Genomic DNA, 19588 nt, shown 5'->3' with positions numbered 1-19588 from the left:
TAACTATAGTAACCCCTGTGGATCATGTGACATCGTTACTGTATTTGTATTTCATGAACCAACATATCAGGGGTGGCATTGAAGTGAAGGTGCAAAAGTTGTTTACATTGTTTGAAAGGGAAATTGACAAATTATCCTCTAAAAACTATAGAAAACCATCCATGTAACATATTTATGACATATTGTGACACTTGCATGAAGTCAAGATTATGATTTGTCCAATAGTAATAAAAGTAATCACATAGACCTTCTATTTTCTGCACCTCTCATCATCACTGGACTCTCCTCCATCTATTTTTCAGTGTTATTGTTCCACAGCGTTCTGTTTTTTCAAGCATGAAGATCATCGCTGGTGTTTAGAGTGAAAAACAAACTCAAGGATAACAAAGGAGATATATAATGAAATGGGCCGGTGAGAGGAAAGAAAGGCAAAGAGGCAGTAGTGAGAAAGAGTACAATAATGAATAGAATAAGGTCTGGATGGGACAGACATGGCCGACCCCGACAGGCATCCATTCATCCCTGCCCCGTTCAGCCTCCACTGTTATTCTTCAGGGTCACTGACTGTGGCTGAAAGAAAAATACTGGCAGGCTGGCCAGTCAAGCATGAGCGGTGCTGACCTACAATTTGACTGTCATCATTACCTAATGCTGTGAACGCAGGATGGAGGGGGAGGCAGGCGATGCACCGAGACTATTCTCAGCTCAGATAGAAGCAGAGCGCTACTGTAATTTCATTTACTTTCCTTCTGAGGAAAAAATATACAGTATAAAGGTGCAGAATATTTGTCCAAAGACTGATCATACTCACAAAGAAAGGATGACATATAATAATGAAAATGTATTTATTTGATGTGGAGACATACAGTACAAATGCTCGCAATGAATACACAATTGTCAGGTATGTTTATCATGAGTAGCACCTTTCCTTGCAAGGTTTTTATGTAATAGTATAACAGAAGAAAGTACACTAGAATCAGGAAAGAAATAATAGTTATTCTACAGGAAGAATATAACATGCTGAATGTGGTATGTTATACAATATTCAATCATTTGTGTCATTCCAGCTATAAAAAGGCTGAAATAAAATTTTGTGTCTGCGTGTCATGACCAGGGTACAAAAACTATTCATATATAAGACAAAACGTTAAAACACCTGAGTGCAATGAAAGAGCTGAGTTTGCTAAAGTAAACGTGCATATGGTAGTGCACAAAGATAAAACCAGACGCACTGTATGTACGTACTAATAAACAAGTAAATAAAAACACAGGCAAGGCAAGTAGATTCAAAACACAAAACGGAAATCCAGTCTATTAAAAACGGCTATTATTATACTGGAATTGGCACCGCAAACTGTGATATTAGCAAGATACATACTGAGAAACCAATAGAGATCAATGAAGCCAGGGAACAGAGAGTCAGCGATAGCTGACTGTGTGGCTGAGCAAGAAAAGAAAGACACTGACGCTATAAACATGACTAATTACTTTGTATGACTAATGCTATCCAGGGTGGGGTAATAGCATGCTATGCTAATCCTAAATACACATCACCCACAGACCTTTTGACACAACAGACGGTGTGAAAACAGGCACAGATACTAAACTCCTATAGATTTTTCTGATTGTGAAACTCAACACCATGTCATAGTGGGTCAGTGTTGTCTAATATAACTAAACAAAGATACAGATCATCTGAGTTACATCACAGTTAGAGAGACACTAGACTTTTGTCACTTTGCAAAGGAAAAGGTTCAGAAGCAGGTCTTCAAGGCTAATTTGCAGGCATTTTTGGGGCTTCTCCTCAGGTTAAGAAGTGGACCAAAATGACTGACGCCTTTCTCTGGCGTTAATGTCATTAATGTCCTCTGAAAAATGTTGTTGAAGATAAAAATTTGGTTCAAATTGAGTCACTATATGATAATATCAGCAAAAGACCTAAAATGCAACAGGAAATAAGGAATTCAGGTTGCTGTGAAGCGGTTCATCTGTACTACACCTAAACTACTTCAGTACTAACTAGCTGACCTGATCTGTTTAGACTCACTAAAGGGGATTACACTGTGATGTAAGTGATCCGTCCGTCCTTCCCTCCATCATTCTTCCTCTTCCTCCTTGTGTCATGGTGTCTCTCAGGACTCCAGGTATTCCCACTAAACACCTGCTGCTCAGTGCCCTGACCTGCTTCATGTGATTAAGGTCACTGGTGACTCCATAACTACTGTACATAGAATCCACCTCAACACAAAGGCTGTGCAGAAATCTCTCCTTATTTGCTATACAGTGCACTACATTTACTGTTTGCCATTTTATTTGAGTGTCCGAAATCTGAGTGTATAAACTACAAACAGGCTTTTGTCATCACTCAAAAGTCTTCTCACGGTTGGAGTAAGGGTTTGTGATTCCTAGTAAAGGAGGCATGATTTGTATGCAACCTGCAAGGTCGTATTCGGGGCAAAATAGTCCAGCGGTACCTAACATAGTTATAGCCTCTGTTGAATAAAATTGCTTATTGTTAACATATGAAACATTTTCAATCTTTATCCTGTTTACATTGTTTAAAACAAATTTCATTAAGAAGGATTTATTTTGTTGTTGTTGTTGTTTTGGTTATTTTGCCCTCAGTTGTGCCTTTAAGGCAACACTCTTTGTTTTTAAGTGATTATAAAAACAAAAGGAGACTTTTTACAAGCAGAACTTGTGATAGAAATAAACTAAAAAGATTTTTAAAAAATCACACCAGTATTATCCTTAAAATGTGACCACTTTGTTTTTCAGTTGGAGAACGGTTGCCTCCTCAGTGCCACTAACGCAGCGTACATCAGGACGTGTCTGATGCCCAATGGAAACGGAGTGGTGACAGGCGACATCCCTGTCTCCTGCCCAGACGGACTCTCCGTCCTACAGGACCCCCATAAATCTGGATTTTTCCTCTGAAAGGATGATGGCAGAGTATCAGAGGAGGCTAGAAGAGAGGTACAGAAGGAAAAAAGAAAGAGGAAAAACTTCTCTATTCGATATAAACACATAATTTTTTTAAAAATAATTAGAAGGAAGAAAAAGAAGCGAAAATAATTTAACTCTCTTTTCCAGAAATGACTTTACATCAGGTTCTCTTTGTTTCGATGTCTCATCCCTCAGTCAGACATCACACTCGTTCTACTCAGAGAACTGGGGTTGCCTAAAGATAGGCATGGCAAGGAAAGACGAATCGAGAGGAAGAAATTCTGTTTTTTTATCTGTCACACTTCGTGTTATAATATTGCTAGTCGTGCGCTCACAGAAAGTTTTCGTGTTTAAAGATTTGTGCGGAGCCAAAACTCATCACTCTCTGATCTGTAAATACACTGTTAAAGTCCTGAAAAAAAGAAGAAGAAGAAGAAGAGAAAACACTGTGACACTCAGCAAGGCCGGTTACTTTAGCAAAGTGCTGATGCTCAAATAACTGGAGACTAAAAGTTGATAAAGAGAACGATGACTTGCTTTTTTTGCTGAATCACTACAAAATGTTTAACTCTAACTCAAGATAAATTCCAGCCCAGACAAGCGAGACGTTTCCGTTGTAAAGGTTGTAGCGCCGTGTAATATAATAGAAAGCAGAGTTTCAGCACTGGACTTTTCAAATTAATTCACTTTTTCACATTACTGCTGACCATTTCCTAAAGCATACTGTACGTTTTAAGATTGTTTTAACAACTATGTACCACATGACAATAATGTACCTTTGATAAATAAGTAAAGCTGCGTAAGATCGATTAGCTTTAGTATCACAACCAAGCTTCAAGCCTGCAACCTCATTTTTTTCCTATTTCTAAACCGATGGCTGCCTGGAAAGTATGGAATATTCTACCTTAAAAATGATGGTATGCTTTAAAAAAAATGGTCTGCAGTTTTATATTAAAAGAAATTATTTGCAGTCAACGAACCGGCTGAAACATGCAAAACCACCTGTGGAGATTTTAAAATGTCTCTACAATCTACAAGCCGTGTGTGGAAATAACACTCACAAACTTTAAGTTCCTACCAAGATATATGTTACATGGGTATAAGAACAAGCTGCTTTCACTGGTGTAGTAACCACTCACCATGTCTGCTGGTAATCTGCTTGTTTTTCCTCATGTGGGAATGTGAATGCTTTGTCGTGCTCAGTGTGTGAAGTGGCGAGGGAACGTTTCTTAGAAGACATTTAAACAAACAGCCATGAGATTTGGACGTTTGTCACCTAGATGTAGATGACCTGTGGGGTTAGTAGGTGTCGTTCGTCCTTGTGCTTTACATGTCAACAAAACAGCATTTCATTCTTGTGGTTAATGATGTTGAGATTTAAACAGATGGTAGAAGGTTAAAATCAGAAAGGAAGAGCACAAGTTTTTATTTATTGCTGCTACCACAGAAAAGCCATACTGCTTCTGTGGCCGCGGCAGTGTTTATCCTAATGCTGCATTTTAGCCTATTTGAGGTTTACAATGACGTTATGCACTTACATGTATATTACAGATATAATCAGAAAGGATCTGAAATCAAACATAAAAAAGCATTTTTGTTTCCTGACCGGAGACAGTGTGAAAATCTCCCGTTAATGCCTTGTCTCGGCGGCCTCGGCCAGTCAGACTCCCACTTGCTTTATCCTGCAGTCGCGTCATGTGGGAAACACTGAGTGCACTTACATGCACACAGTAATCCATTAAGGACCTAATTGTAAATAATAGATTGCAACTGAAGGCCGAAGAGGAAGTGCATGCAAGTATTTCTCAAGTTTTGTTTTGGTGGTGATTCCATGAAATGTATGGAAGAGGAGATTCATTTCAGCCTTTTGTTATTTTCATATCTGGCCGTTACGTTCATGTGTGGAAACCAATCGAAAGTAAAGATCAGAAGCAAAGTGTTGACTTCCAAACTGCTCCTTCATCAGTTGTATTAGTTGGAGACTCAAACCAAACCATGCTAGCCCGGCCAGGTTTAACAGAGCTAACAGACAAGCTCTAATGTAAAGTTGTCCAAATAGTTGTGTCCTTCCTTTGCAGTGTCGGCTACTTTTTCTTCTTAATTTCAATGGAAAGGAAGTGTCATACTTTCCTTACAGGACTATGAAACGCTCAAATGCAACTTCTGTTGAAGCCATTACATGTAGAGTTTGAAAATGTCCTACTTGTCCTACACTGTGAGAGACGATACTGTGCACACTGAGACTTTAATACAGCTGTCTTGAAGACAGTTGTCAACAACAACAACAAACTGCTCACCAGACTTCCTCTTAGCTTGAAGGCTAAAACAATATAACGATACCTGATTTCCTCTGGAAGATGGAAGAATCATATCCTGGACTCCCACATCCATCAGTGGGACATGAAAGCTAATGCTGCGTTCATGTCATGTCAAATTACCTGTAAATAACAAATGCAGTGTCTTACTGGAAATAATTTTTAAGGAAATTGTTATTAACATGTGTGGTGACATGCAACAGAGATGAAAACAATGTGTTCAAAAATAAGTGACTTTTTTAATTTAGTGTATCACAGAAAATCCAAGCTGTAACACCCATGTCAATGTCGGCAGTGGCAATATTATAAAAATCTAAATTATCAGTTGCATTCACATTTATAAAGAGTTAACTATATGTCCTGTAGTTTGTAGGGTTTTTTTGCCTGACTTAAACCTCATATTTTAATATAGAAATTAGCTCAGTTCTGATGTGACATCAACGCAGTATTACTTACTTATTTAAAAGCCCTAAAAGGTAAAAGAAAGAAAGGTTTTCACTCACAGAAGCTGGAGGGAGGACGACAGACTGGACAGCATTTAGCATTTAGCACCGACTCAAAAACCAAATGAGAAACATGTGAACACACATGTGTCTGCAGTTGCTCCATTGTTGAATGTCTTGTGTAAACTGTAAAGGCGTTTGAGACATGAAGCTTTTATTTCACTACAAAAAGGTGCTTCGATATTGACGATTTCGATATTGGTAGCGTTAGCTGATGACAAACGTCACAACGGCGAAATGCATTTACAGATTTGCCTCATGTTTGTTTTCCTTTTTTTGTTTTTGATTTTTTTTTTGTAAACTGATTTTTCTTATAAAACAGATTATTTAAACCAGTTGTGAGATCAAATGCTGTATGAAAGAAAAAAACATTTATAAAATGACAATCATTTTCCAAGGCGCTTTAAAAACAAACTACAAAAAATGGTTGTGTGTGTGTGTGTGTGTGTGTATATAACTGTGTTTTTTAATGGTGTTGTTGCAAGCACTACTTTAAAATCACTGCTCTTACAAACTCTTTCTCCAGCACTGAAAGTAGTCTTGTAGGAAAAAGCATTTTATGACTCCATGTTGTATGAATATTGTTCCCAAGAGTCGTGTGTTTTATCTTTATGTCATGTTTGAAGACAGTTTGTCACTTTAGCTCAAAACAAAATGGTGCATTTGTTCACTTCAGTACATAAAGAGCAACATTTTACATAAAAATCTCAAATCTTTTCCTGATCTTTTAGCATCTTAAAATCCACTTTGTCCACCAGATAACATTTAAAAGTGACTGCTTTATACTTTCATTGTGTTATCAGCCATTGGAGTCAAACTCAACTTTGGAAGCTGTTTTGTCGTGGCAAATTTTTTTAAGGCACACAGACTTTATTTTGCAACTTTTTTCACTGAAGGTTGTAGCTGTATGTAAACAAAATCTTTTAAAATGCAGTCTGTCTTTGAGCTGTGTGTTGAAATGTGCTCTTGGATCCTGGAAATAAAGGATTTTGTGCAATCACACTGAATCACCTTCTCTTTTCTTTGTGATTAACACGGTCTGATTGTGCTAACGTCTCCTGTCCCTTCCAGAGCCCAACACTCCTCACCTGCCCACCAGCCATCACTGTAGTTCCCCACCTTAACCATCACCTGACCTGCTCGCCTGCTCCCGTCCCCCAATCAACCCTTCAGGCAGTGTACAGAGTAGCCAGCCAGACAAACTTGCCTCCTGCTCTTGGGTTTGAACTCTTTGACAGTCATAACAGGAAGGTTAGGTAAGAAATTCACAAGAAGTCAAATTATTTTCTTCTTCTTATTATTATTATTTTCTTTTATTATTATCCAAAAAGCACCACAGAGCGCCACAGGAAGTCATTCCTGCCTGTGGCCATCAGACTCTTTAACTCCTCCCTCTAAGTGTCAGTCTGTATGACCCGAAGTCATTAAACTGGACATTGATCATTAACATCTCTGCAATACTTGAGATAATTGTGCAATATCCTGTGTTAATACTCCTGTGCAATATACCCTTTTCCGTTTAAAATTCCCTATTTATTGATATTGATATTTATCCATACCTCTATTACTGCTGTGCAGTATCCTTCGTCTCATTATAAATAAGCTACACTTAACTTGACAGTTCATGCACTATTACTTTATACCGTATTATTATCATCAACCGGTAAACCCACTTTGTACTTCACACTTATTTTATTTTATACTTATACCCACCTGGTACTTAATTTATTTTAGTGTATTATATTTGATTTGCTTAGTACTTCTCTTCCTGTGTGCACTGACGTGACAGTGAGCTGCTGTAACAAAAGAGTTTCCCCTCGGGGATCAATAAAGTATTATTATTATATTTTATTAGTATTCTATTTTTTTAAATGTTCGTTAAAATAATGGGCAGCACGCACTGGGGGCTTATGAAGTGGCACCAATTGATGTAGCTAATGTCATAAAGGAGGAGGTCAACAACAGCTGATGAGTCCATGTGGCTTAAAAGGTTTTTGGTTTCCATCCACTACAGAGCTCCCCTCAAATCGATTTCATAATAATTTGACTAATATACATTTAAAAAAAACTGTTGATTGGAACTTTTTTACCCCTGCTCCAAATTGACAAAACATAATGATAATTACAGCGGGATTTTAGAGGCCGATACTGATATCAATATAAATAAAAAAGATCTGATAAAGATATATATATAGTTTTTAAAGAATTGTGACCAACATATGTACTTAGTGGGGAATTTTACAGTTGAAAAATAAACTTGTCAGTGCTCTCTGGTGGAGAAACTATGTGATGGAAACACTTTTTAAATAACCTTAAATCTTTAGTTGTTGTTACTCATCTGCTGATACCGATATAGCTGTGATAAGCTACTGTAAAATCGATAATGTTGGCCATGACGATGTATCGGTCAGTCTCTAATAATGGTAATAATTAAGTGGATTTACATATCGCTTATCAAAACCAGTGATTACAACGTGCTTTACAAAATGCAACATAAAACAACAAGACAAAACGAGTAAACTGTGAAAATTAAGATCATGTGATAAGAATAAAATGAGGAAAAAGAATTTAATTAATTACCACAAATAAAAATATGATTACAGCGATGATCAAACAGCAGCAAGACTGGAAAAAACAGTATCAGTCGGCGTACATGAGAATAACTAATAAGGTAAAATCCACCCTGAGCTGCATCATGAGACCTCAGAGATTTTGAAAACTGAAGTGATGCACGCCACCAACAACCTGAGGATGCTTTTAGCTGCTGTCACTGAACCGTCACACACACCAGTATTGTCCATTTCCACACCTCTGTTCTTACGCTTTTTGCACCAGCAGATGTGTGAAGTCGCGCCCGGCCGAAAGCAAACAAACACAAACTGATACCAGAGGCGATCCGCCGGAGCCAAAGCATCAAATATCTCCCCTAAAACGGTTCTTAAACCACATTTTGATCTCCGAGTTTTAGTTACTTTATGATGTGAGAACAAGGATATTTCGCAATGCAATAAAAACAGCCATCACCGTGTTAAACATCAAACATCCCTCACTCTTGTGGGCTGAGAGAAAAAGAGGTCAAAGAGGATCCATTTTGTTTTCTTAGTGCACTGAACCTTTGTAGCTCCAGTTCTAAGTGATTTCTACCTCAAATTCATCACCTCCAGCTCAGGCTCAGGTTTTATGTCAAAATTCGTTCAGGAAATTATATAAAAAATTAAAATTACACATTTTATCCTGAGTTTTAGAAAACCTAAAAACCCACATGCTTATGAATAACCTCTTTAATCATGATGAAAATAAAGATATTTGAAGAAAAAAAAAACAGAACGAGCAGCCAGAAAGCTGCACATAAAGGCTTCCTCTCCCGAGTGCAGAACGCTGTCTGCTGCTGACTCTACATCTTTAATGACTCGCCCCAAATCATTTATGAGAGTTTTTCTTCTCCCGCAGTCCTCAGCCAGTTAACTTTGCCCGCTTGTGACGTGATCAATCATCCAAGCAAGATGTTGTGTGTCCCACTTTAGCTTCCTTGGGCCTCGCCGCCGCAGGCCAGCGACGAGGCCCGCTGGGAGAGCTCAAACCTCACGGAGGCTGAGGAAGCAGCAGCTGAGAGCAAAGATGTTGTTGTGTTGGTCATTGAGATAATTCACCGCATTACAACCTGCTCCTAGAAACCACAAGGAAGACGACTCGGTGTTTCCTTTGTGTTAACAACGGTGCTGTAGCCAAACTGTGTTCACCATGACACCAATTTAGATCTAAAAGGATGTTTGGCTGCAGCATGTGCACAAAATGAGGAAATCTAAAGCAGATTATGGACTAAAAGCATAACTTCCATCATTTTCTGCTCTCTTCCTGTTATGTTCGCAATGTGAAGTGTTTTTAAAGGAGCACTAAGTAATTTTTATCCCCAACAAGAAGAGCTGATGCACACTGCTGTGTGGGACTGTACTGACACCTATTGGTGTGTATTCTGTCATGCCAATTGTTAATCAATACTGATTTTGTATTGTTTTGTCTGCAACCTTTTGTGCTGCCATCTCAGTCAGGTCTCCGTTGGGCCTTAACCATTGAGGTAAAGGTTACATTTAAAGAAATTGTTCTGCTGTTTGACAAAACAGAAAATAATAAGTTACATTTGGTTTAGGAGTGATTAAGCAAAGGTTTTAGTTCGCCCCTCAACCCCTTTGGCGAGGCAAGGTAAAGTAAACTCAGTGTGCTTTATTGTACATTAAATACATACAGCAACAGCAGTACGGTAATATATTAAGGTACAAAATGTCCGGTCAATACTTGGATAAAAATGCCAAAATTAGGAAATAACACAAAAGAACTTACAAATAATCCAACCAAAGCTGAATTTTTTCATCTCACAATCAGACTAACTCCCCATTTTGTTTCATTTCCTACTTGAACGGCTGAAACGATCTGAGATATCAGCAGCAAAGGTCTGACACCAGGCAGAGCTCCTCATACTGAAAATCAAAAACATATGGTGTTTGCCATTTGCTTCCAAAACGACCATTATGAGCGTTTTTCAGTCTGCCGTCCCCATCAGCAGGATGAGTGTTGTCAGTGGTTTCCAAAGCCATCATCAGAACGTTTCATTTGACCGTTTTCTGATCTGCTTCCTCTTTGGTAAGGTTCGGTTAAGTTTAGGAAAGTAAACCCACTTGGTTAAGGCTGGAGAAAGTTGGTGGTCGTGTTTAAAAGAAACCAATGCTGACTGCTGCTAGGAGACGGGATGTCGACGTCCTCCCTCAGAGGTTTTGCGGCATAAAAACTATGTCAAACTACTTCCTGCTTTGCTTCTGACAGACACGACCACACAAGGTCACCTGTCAGGTAAACACAGGTTGTTTGTGTTATGAAGAAAATATTTTTACTTCCCTCACTTTCATTGTGGTCAAATGTTTGTCTGCTGCATGTTTTAATCAAGTTTATACTGATCGTGTATCATATTTAAAACCACGCTGTGCACAGTAACGCACTGTATATTGACAGTTACTGTAAACGTCCTCTGTCCATTATTTTGACACCTCGATCAGGAGTCTCTGCGGCTGTGCGTCGCTCCTGCTGCGTAGAAAAGATCTCAAATATTAACAACCATCAATAACCACTCGGGCCTTCACCTGATGGAAAACATGGGCACTGTGAGCGAGTGCAGATCTCCTGACTTCAGGATTTTAAGTTGTGTTCAAAGCTGCAGCTCAAATCTGAATTAAAATTTTTTTTTCATGCATGCAGATTGAAGTAAAACTTTTTTCTTTAGTTTTAAAGTTAAAATTCACATCACAAATCTGATGTTCAGTATAGTCCTCTCCCAATATGAAGCTCTGATCGATTTCTCTCAGATTGATTTTTCTGTCCAAGTCTGTTTCTATTATTTCTTTCCCCCTTGTATTCGTCCACATGCAGAGCTGCAGCAGGAAACACTGACCTCTCTCACTCTCTCTCTCTCTCTCTGCACACACCCTGCCTCCACCCGTCGGGCTGTCAGTGTGCATTACCTCCAGCCCAACAAACAGATACTCCTGCACTTCCTCTGCTCTGCTTCCTGCATAAAGGTAAAACACACTCCTTCTCACTGCAAAAAAAAAAAAGGCAACAATAAATAATGAACATGAACTTTATTTGTGGTAACTCAATTCCAGTACAATACCAATAACTGTTTTACAGACAGTAAAGCATGAATAAATAAAGCCGAAACAAGGAAATGGGACATGGATTCAAGATTGAGAATAAAAATTTGAGGTTTAGAAAAGAATAAAAGTAAAAATCTGTACCAAAAGGCATTTTTGTTCTGCTCACCTTCAGTCTCGGTTGATTTATCGGCATCGAGTGACACAGAAACGTCCAGACAGCCGAGCAAAGCGCAGTGTAAGCTGTCATAAAGGTTTAAACAGAGCTAATGGCCCCCACAACCTCCACCTCTCATCACTGTAACCCAGATCTGAGCTTTGACTCCCTGCAGGCGGATACAGCTTCGATTAAAGACACATTCATACACGTAGATACATCCCTAACACTTTAACTCCCCCTATTTAGCATTAAAAGCAGTATGTAAACATTTAGCAAATGGTTTATAACACACTACAATGTAGTTGTACGAAGTTATAAGGACATTTGTAAGTGTTTGTTACCCACTTATGGTGCTCAGAGGAGGAGTTATAGTTGTTGACAAATAATTAATAAACACTTATATCTGCTTACAACTACAATATAGTGTTATAAACATTTTATGAAATCAAAAAAGCGTCAATCAGAAATCTTACTGTTTCATATGAATGTCTCGCTTTCAGGAATCCTTTTCCCAGCAGGTACATGCAGCAGGGAAGTATAGAGGTCAGCAGTAGGTTGATGGATCAGCCAGTTCTGACGAAAAGAAAATATTTAGAAATTAAGACCTCATATATAATAAGGTCTGACTTGAGGACGCGTCTTACAGATACGTCTAAGACGAAGACAAATAATTGTAAAGGATGACCTTCACTGGTCCAGGTATCTATAGTAAATATGAATTTTAACAACCTTTACAGCTGTAATATATAAACCCCCATCGCCAGCAGGAGGAGAACAGGACTGTTTTTGTTCTTTCTAAAAACTAACCAGGGCAGAACTGTTCAGTCCTTCAATAGTTAATCAATCAAACTGCATCACATCCACGAGATGCTGGATGTTGGACTCAGCAGGACAATATTAGCCCAGATTTCAGCCTGTTTCCTAAAAACCTTGTTCAGTAATTGCAGGTGGTCAAAGTCAACGTGTAGCGAGCTGAAAGGTCACAAAACCTCCAGAGGACGTGTGTGTGTGTGTGCGCTGAATGTCCTGACCTTTTCTGAGTGTCAGTGTTCAGCCTGCAGGCTTCGACCTCAGCGTGACGCTCAGGTCAAACTGCCACAGAGTTTCTGTTTGGATCAGAGCTTTGATTGACAGCTCTCCGCAACACCCACCATTTCTAAGTCACTTAAGGGCTCTAAATACATGTTAGCTCTTATAGAAGCTTTGGACATTTGATGCAAATAGTGTTTATCATTTGAGAACACCCGCTAAAGGTTGAACATTTAGATATTATCACACCAAGTTCAAGGTAATTAGCACTAAAATAGTCCATAAAGTTGTAATTATTATTCAGCTTTTTTACCAAATCATCTTGTTTTCTCACAGCCTGGTAGCAAATGTTCCCTGGCCCGGTATCGGCCTGCAGTGTCCCTGATGCGACACAATCAACTGGATTGTTTTCCTAAAAAGAACTCACAAAAAAAGCCTAAATAATAATAATAATAATAATAATAATAATAATAATATGACACTGGCATGCAGAGTCCACACAAAAATACATTAGCCAAGAGTTTCAGATGGTCCTTAAAATAAATAACTTGTGCTTTACGGCTGATAAAATTTGCTGATAACAGTTTTTTTTTAACCAGCAATGTCAACAATTAGATGGCTAAAAATGTTTTTAAAACAAAGTTAAATGCATATTTGTACAACGTTTTCCATCAGATATTTAACAACAGGAGCAATGAGAAATAATATTATAAAAGATTAAGTAACCTGACTATAACTCAAATAATTTAAGCTAACGATTACCCCAAAAACCTGACAAAAACAAAAACATTCGTATCTGTATGATACGAAACAAAAAGGAGAACATGTTGTTTGTTTACCTTGAATGTAAACAAACAAATGGTCGGTGCGGCTGCAGACTGAAGGGACTCTGTTGTGATTTTGTTTGACAGGAAAACGTTTCTCTCTGTTTTCTGTCCGTGTGACGCTTCACTGTGCACCTTCACAGTTTGACCTTTAACCCCCCGCCTCACACACACACACACACACTACCCACCGGTTTGTGTTTGTTGGTGACGTGGCTGCCGTTACCGCGTCCTCCGTGTCAATATGCCAAAACAAGTTGGATCCGTGCGTTTGTTTTGTCGACCCCAGCAGATGAGGCTGGTGGAGAGGTCGTCACACACACAACTGCTCCCCTCTGAAGGAACAGACAGCTTTACATTACATCTGTTAGTTTTACTTTCAGTTTTAGTTTTCTTTGCAATTTAACTATTTCTCTTCGATGTTATGCATCTCATTTTTGTCTCCACTTTCTCAAAACTAAAACACTTTCTCTAAGATTTCTGGAACTTGTCAACGTCACAGGAGGCCTTTGTTTTCTGTGAACAGTGTTTACTTGTAGCAGGAAACACATCAGCAACAAAGTCCAGGTTAAAATCAGTTCAAATTGATCTGCTACTTTCCAGATGTGACATTGATTTTATGTCTTTATTCAATCGAGTTAAGTTCCATGACAGAATTGAGCACGAGGTCATACAATGCAAGTCACGTATCCTGTATAATAAAACTGAAACACATTTCCCAGCAGAATTAAATGAGGACGCTTCAAAGAACCAAACTGCTTTCAATTTTATGTCTATTTTGAATTGCAGAAAGTATTGAAGCTGGGTCTTTAAGACATGAGACAAAATACGAAGGTGTCTTTGGACTGAACTCGAAGCAAAGTTTAGAAGCGGCGTGACATGAGAGCAGCAGATCAGTGTTTTGCACAACTCGTCTGCAGAAACTGAAAATGTTTCTGCTTAAGTGAAAAATTTGCACTTATCCAAGTTCATGGTTTGTCACCAGGAAACATCTTGAAATCAATACAATTCTTATACCAATGTATTCTCAATTTAACATTATAATTTCCAAAATTTTAAATATACACCATGCAGCCTATAAAAGCTGTCATTAGTTGTGTTTCCATTAATTGTCAAGCGAATTTGAAGAGAGCCTTTGAAATGTCGCAGTAAAGTGGAAAAAACTAATCTGCAAGCGTAGTTTCGTCATCCTGCAGAAGTTGGAAACGAACCCAGTTGTTTGTCAAGCGCTAATAAACCGCAGAGCAAGAAGAAACAAAACCAGTCGCCTTGGCCGTCTACGAGGGGAAAATGGAGAGCAGTCTTCAGGGATTTGTTATTAGACAGAAACAGCTTCTTCTTCTTCTCTCATGCGGAAACAGCTGATCAGTCATGTGAGTTAAATGTTCGCTATGTCAGAACTTATTCAGCAAAGTTTTCCCATCCCCCATTATGCGCATTAACTCTTTTTCGAAAAAGGCAAAGACCACCTCGAGCGAGCGTGTAAAACTTTGATGCGAATTTGAGGAAGTTTTTTAGAATTTCGCCATGTCCATTAACTTCAGAATGCGCTTTAAAATACGTGTTGGATACACAGCTAGTGACATCTTTAACCCAAGGCTTTATGACTCCAAATCATGAACGTAGGGAGCTTATAAGAGAAGGAAATTGGTCTGGAGGAAAAAAGATCATCACCTTTAGAGACGTCCTGCCAGCCAATCAGAAATTAGTATTTTTCATTGTCATGGAGTAAGAAAATCAGGGAGCGTGTTTACAAACAAATGAAGTGTTAGCTAAACCCTTCACGGGAGCAACAGATGAACACGCTGATGAACCATAATCCTTTAATGCAGTTTGTGTTCATTTGTCGTTGTTTGTTGTGTTGACTTTGATATGATGATGTTGAATAATTCAGAGTATTTTCAGCATCCTGCTGCTGTTTTGTTTTTTCAGTTTTCCAGGAAGCTGCTGAAGCTCACAGGTCTGCCTGACCTAAAAGCTCTGACATCTCAAGGGGCGATCACACACTGAGCTGCCAAAAATAGTGTGTGTGTGTGTGTGTGTGTGTGTGTGTGTGTGTTTGTTTGTGTGTGCGTCCAGACTAGAGAGCAGAAACACAACCTCGACCCAGATACTGAAAAAACAACCAGAGGAGGGTTCAAGGAGACGAAGAGGACAAGAAGGGGGGAACAGCAAAGAAGAGATAGAAATATTGGAGGAAGAAGATAAAATGTCACGTGAAACGAGGATAAAAAAATACTGAGATAAAAACAAAATGTGGAGAACAAAGATGGAGGGCGACGACAAGAAGAGAAAAGTACATAAGGGAGAAAATGACGAGATGAAACGAAAGGTGGACAGATAATCAGTTATTGTGGAGAAAACAGGAAGCAAAAATGTGGGAAGAAAAGTGCAAAGAAGATGGGAAAAGGAGAAAATGTGTAAATGTGCGGAGAAAATGCAACAAAAGAAAGGAGGAGGACGACAAAACAGGATAACAGGAAGAGAAAACAGCCGTAAAAAAGTGGAAGAAGGGAGAAGAAAGGGAGATGAGGATGAGCTGGGCGATGAAGAGGAGGAGAGGACAGCAGAGGAAGAAAAGATGAAGTGAGTAGAGTAGTGTTGGTTTGGAGGTCACGGCCTCCCTCCTGTTGGTCTGATGGATCCACACTGACAACCAGAGAGACTCTGTGTGTGTGTGTGTGTGTGTGTGTGTGTGTGTGTGTGTGTTGTAGCTCAATCTCACTCAAACACACACACTTTTCCCAGTTTCCCCGGAGGTGTTTTCTTTAACGACTGTGGCTTCGTCTGGAAACTCTCTCTCTCACACACACACACACACACACACACACATACACACAAAGGTCAGAGGTCAAACAGGAAGTATGTTGCCCGTACAGATGGCAGGTTTCAGATCCATCAGAGTGTGAAAGGTCACAGGACAGTAGTAGTACTGGTCGTAACAATATTCGTACGGTCAGTTAGAGTAGCTGCTGAAGTTGCAGCAGTAATACTTGTATTTGCAGCCTTTGCAGTAGTAGTATTAGTAGTAGTAGCTTTACTAGTTGTAGTAGAAGCTGTGGCAGAAGTTTCATAAATAGTAGATATTGCAGTAGTGGTAGTAGCAGGAGTTGGTAGTAGTTGCAGTTTTTGCAGTAGTTGCGGTATTAGTAGCTGTACTGTAGTAGTACTGTATTCATTTGGTCAGTAACAGTAGCTGCTGAAGTTGCAGCAGTAATACTTGTATATATACTTGTTGTATTTGCAGCCTTTGCAGCAGTAGTATTAGTAGTAGTAGCTTTACTAGTTGTGGTATTAGTTGTAGTAGAAGCTGTGGCAGAAGTTTCATTAGTAGTAATTACTGCAGTGCAGTAGTTGTAGAGAGTTGCAGTAGTTGCTGTGTTTCCAGTAGTAGTAGCAATGGTGTCAATAGTAATAGTAATTCAAGATTCAATACTTTTACTGCTGTAATAATAGTATTTGTTGCATTTTGCAGAAATAGTAGCAGTAGTAGTTTCAGTAGTAGCAGCGGTGCTTATAGTCTCTACAGCAGTACTGTAGTAGTAGTACTAGTACAGTACTTCTACTGTGAGTGTTATTACCCCTCCTTCTCCGATTCGTTTCTTCTCCTCCAGTTGTACTAACGTAAATAATCATTTGAGTTTTTCAGATATCGGTGTCACTATAGCAACGTGATGAATCTAACTGACCGTAACCGAACTGAAGCTGAGCTCAACATCGATTAAAATAAGATACAACAGTGACGGTGATGATGGAGCTGATGACACTCGGGATGACAGTGCTGACACTCACAGTGATGATGATGATGATGACAATGACAGCAGTGATGATGTTTATTCAAAGGAATTGGTTCACACTCAGTGAGGAGTCTTTATCATGTTTAATGTAATTAAACACTATGATCTCATTCGGTGGAGCCAGTTTGTATTGGAGGCTTTGTTCTGGATGTTTCTGTTTTTAAAGACACAAACTCTTGCCAGTTTCAGCGCTGATGTAGCGTGAGACTATTATTGTAAGATCACCGTCTGGGTCTGCGGAAACGTCTTTAAAAACACAGAAACTTCGTGCAAGGAGGTCAGAGAGGAAATTCCTGCCAACACGCTCTGAAAGCCTCTATTGTGTTGTGATAATCCACTTAACCTGCATGCTTTCAAGCAGGCCCTCCCCTGTTTACCTGACAGCACACGGGGGAAAAACACAAAATAAACATGAGAAAGAACTGAAACTTACACTTGTCTGCAGATAAAATGACCTTAAAATATAAATACTGCTATTATGCTGCTGTTTTGAGATGTCTCAACTGGTTTTATTTTATTTATTGTCTTGGGTGTTCAGGTAATAAAATAAAAGTTCAACATGCTGTTTTTAAAATCCAGATAGTGCATCAAAAGTTCAACATATTTATTCATTAATTTTATGACAAATTAATGAAAGTTCAACATATTTATAAATACATTTTACAAGACATTTTATGAAAGTTCTTCATATTTATAATTTGTTTATGACAAATGTACAAAAGTGCTACAGATTTACAAAGTTAAACATATTTATATATGCACTTTACTACAAATTTAAATAAGTTCATTATATTTATAATTGTATTTTACAACAAAGTGCTACAGATGTAGAAAGTTTAACATATTTACAAAGGCATTTTAGGACAAATTTATATTAGTTCGTCATATGTATAAATTCATATTAAGAGACATTTTATAAAAGTAAATCAAATTCGTAAATGTATTTTTAGATATTTTTTTGATATAAATATTTATAAAAGTTTTATTTATTTTATGACAAATTTCTAAAAGTTCATCATATTGAAAAATGTATAAATCTTAATTTAAAATAAATAAAGTTTATATAAGTTATATAATGCATTTTAAGGCATGTTTATAAAAGGCGTTCCTATTTAAAAATGTATAAAAGTTTAACGTTTGCGTATATATATAAATGGATTTTGAGGCAAATTTTTAAAAACATTAAAAAATTCGAGGCCACATAAGGAATATCCAGATCAACTTAATTAAAACTTTGTGGCTTTGTCAAGTTCACTGATCACATGATCAGCAACAGGTGTAAACTGATGCTAACTGCTAATGTAGCCAATTACTGATCTCATGGCAAACATGTCCACATTAATGTCCACACATTACACACAATACAAATACCAATGTGTCAAGTGGATCAGCAAATAAATCACGAGTTTAAAAACTTTATGAAAGCTCAAATCTTACAATACGTCACCTATTAGATTTGAATGGATTAATAAAAGTGCTCCAGATGTTTAGAAGTTAACATAAATGCAGAATATAAATGTAAAGAGACATTTTTCAGCAGCTTGAGGTTGAGCTCACACTGTCCGGTTGTTAATAGCAGCTGTAATTAAATATCACATGTTGGCGTCAACACCACCCTGGTCATCCTGTCACTGTGTGTCAGATCTGAGGACCTGATTGAGGACTTGACAGCGGCAGGAACAATCTGTTCCCGCCGACCCGCTCCTTGTTTTTCTGACCTCTGCGACCTCACCGAGGCTCTTCCTGTCACCGAGTCAGAGCTGCCAGGTCGGATCTGAGGAGGGGCGCGAACGGGCCGCCACACTGCACCGCTGCTGTCGCGTTCATTAACACCTCCGTCCGTCACACACACACACACACACACACAGTTGGACGCACACTTTCACACGTACTGTATAAGTTTGTACACACACCTACAGAGTCACACACACTGTTTACTGAGTGCACTGCTCCGTAAAGCAGCTTGATGTCAACCCTGATTTTGTCAAAAGTGGTTCTGTAAATACATCTGAGGTGACTTTATTGGTGTTTGACACACCAAACTCAAAAACATTTATACTTTCAGCAAATTTCATCACCCTTCACTTTGGTCTAAATGTTGTGTTAAAACCTTTCCTCCACTGCCAGGTATGCAATTCTGTTTAAAGCTTTTTATTTGGATTTATTTGGTTATTTTGCCAACAATAAGATTTAGTCTCAAATAAAGTGTAACGTGTGTGTAATTGTAGAAAGTTTAACCTCCTAAAATCCCAGAAATATTACAAAGGACGCACTTTTCTGTTTGCCGCTGCCTTTTATTAAATCGAATAATGATTAACTTCTTACACTGCACTGTAACCTTTACTCTCCTGTTTTATCTTGTTCTTATTTTC

The 19588-nt window shown here is 38.4% G+C and overlaps 2 protein-coding genes across 3 annotated transcripts in view; both read left to right on the top strand.

Annotated features, from left to right (window-relative positions):
• The window catches only part of LOC122872333 (aryl hydrocarbon receptor-like), a 37248-nt gene extending 30484 nt beyond the window's left edge, over positions 1 to 6764 (top strand). The window contains exon 11 of the mRNA XM_044188419.1: positions 2779 to 6764. Within this exon, the coding sequence (XP_044044354.1) occupies positions 2779 to 2937 (159 nt within the window). The 3' untranslated portion in view covers positions 2938 to 6764. The remainder of the gene's footprint in view (positions 1 to 2778) is intronic.
• Positions 6765 to 6841: 77 nt separating this feature from the next.
• Positions 6842 to 19588, top strand: part of LOC122872334 (major facilitator superfamily domain-containing protein 6-A-like) — a 93959-nt gene continuing 81212 nt past the window's right edge. Inside the window, exons 1-3 of one of the 2 annotated variants that reach the window (XM_044188422.1) lie at positions 6842 to 7020; positions 11265 to 11331; positions 15352 to 16005. The gene's annotated coding sequence lies outside the window, so the exon portion shown is untranslated. The remainder of the gene's footprint in view (positions 7021 to 11264; positions 11332 to 15351; positions 16006 to 19588) is intronic. The other variant, XM_044188421.1, reaches the window with a different exon arrangement.

Source organism: Siniperca chuatsi, linkage group LG24, assembly GCF_020085105.1.
Source record: "Siniperca chuatsi isolate FFG_IHB_CAS linkage group LG24, ASM2008510v1, whole genome shotgun sequence".
Lineage (NCBI taxonomy): Eukaryota > Metazoa > Chordata > Actinopteri > Centrarchiformes > Sinipercidae > Siniperca > Siniperca chuatsi.
The sequence above is the reverse complement of the archived record's forward strand: the minus strand, read 5'-3'. Positions and strand labels throughout refer to the sequence as shown.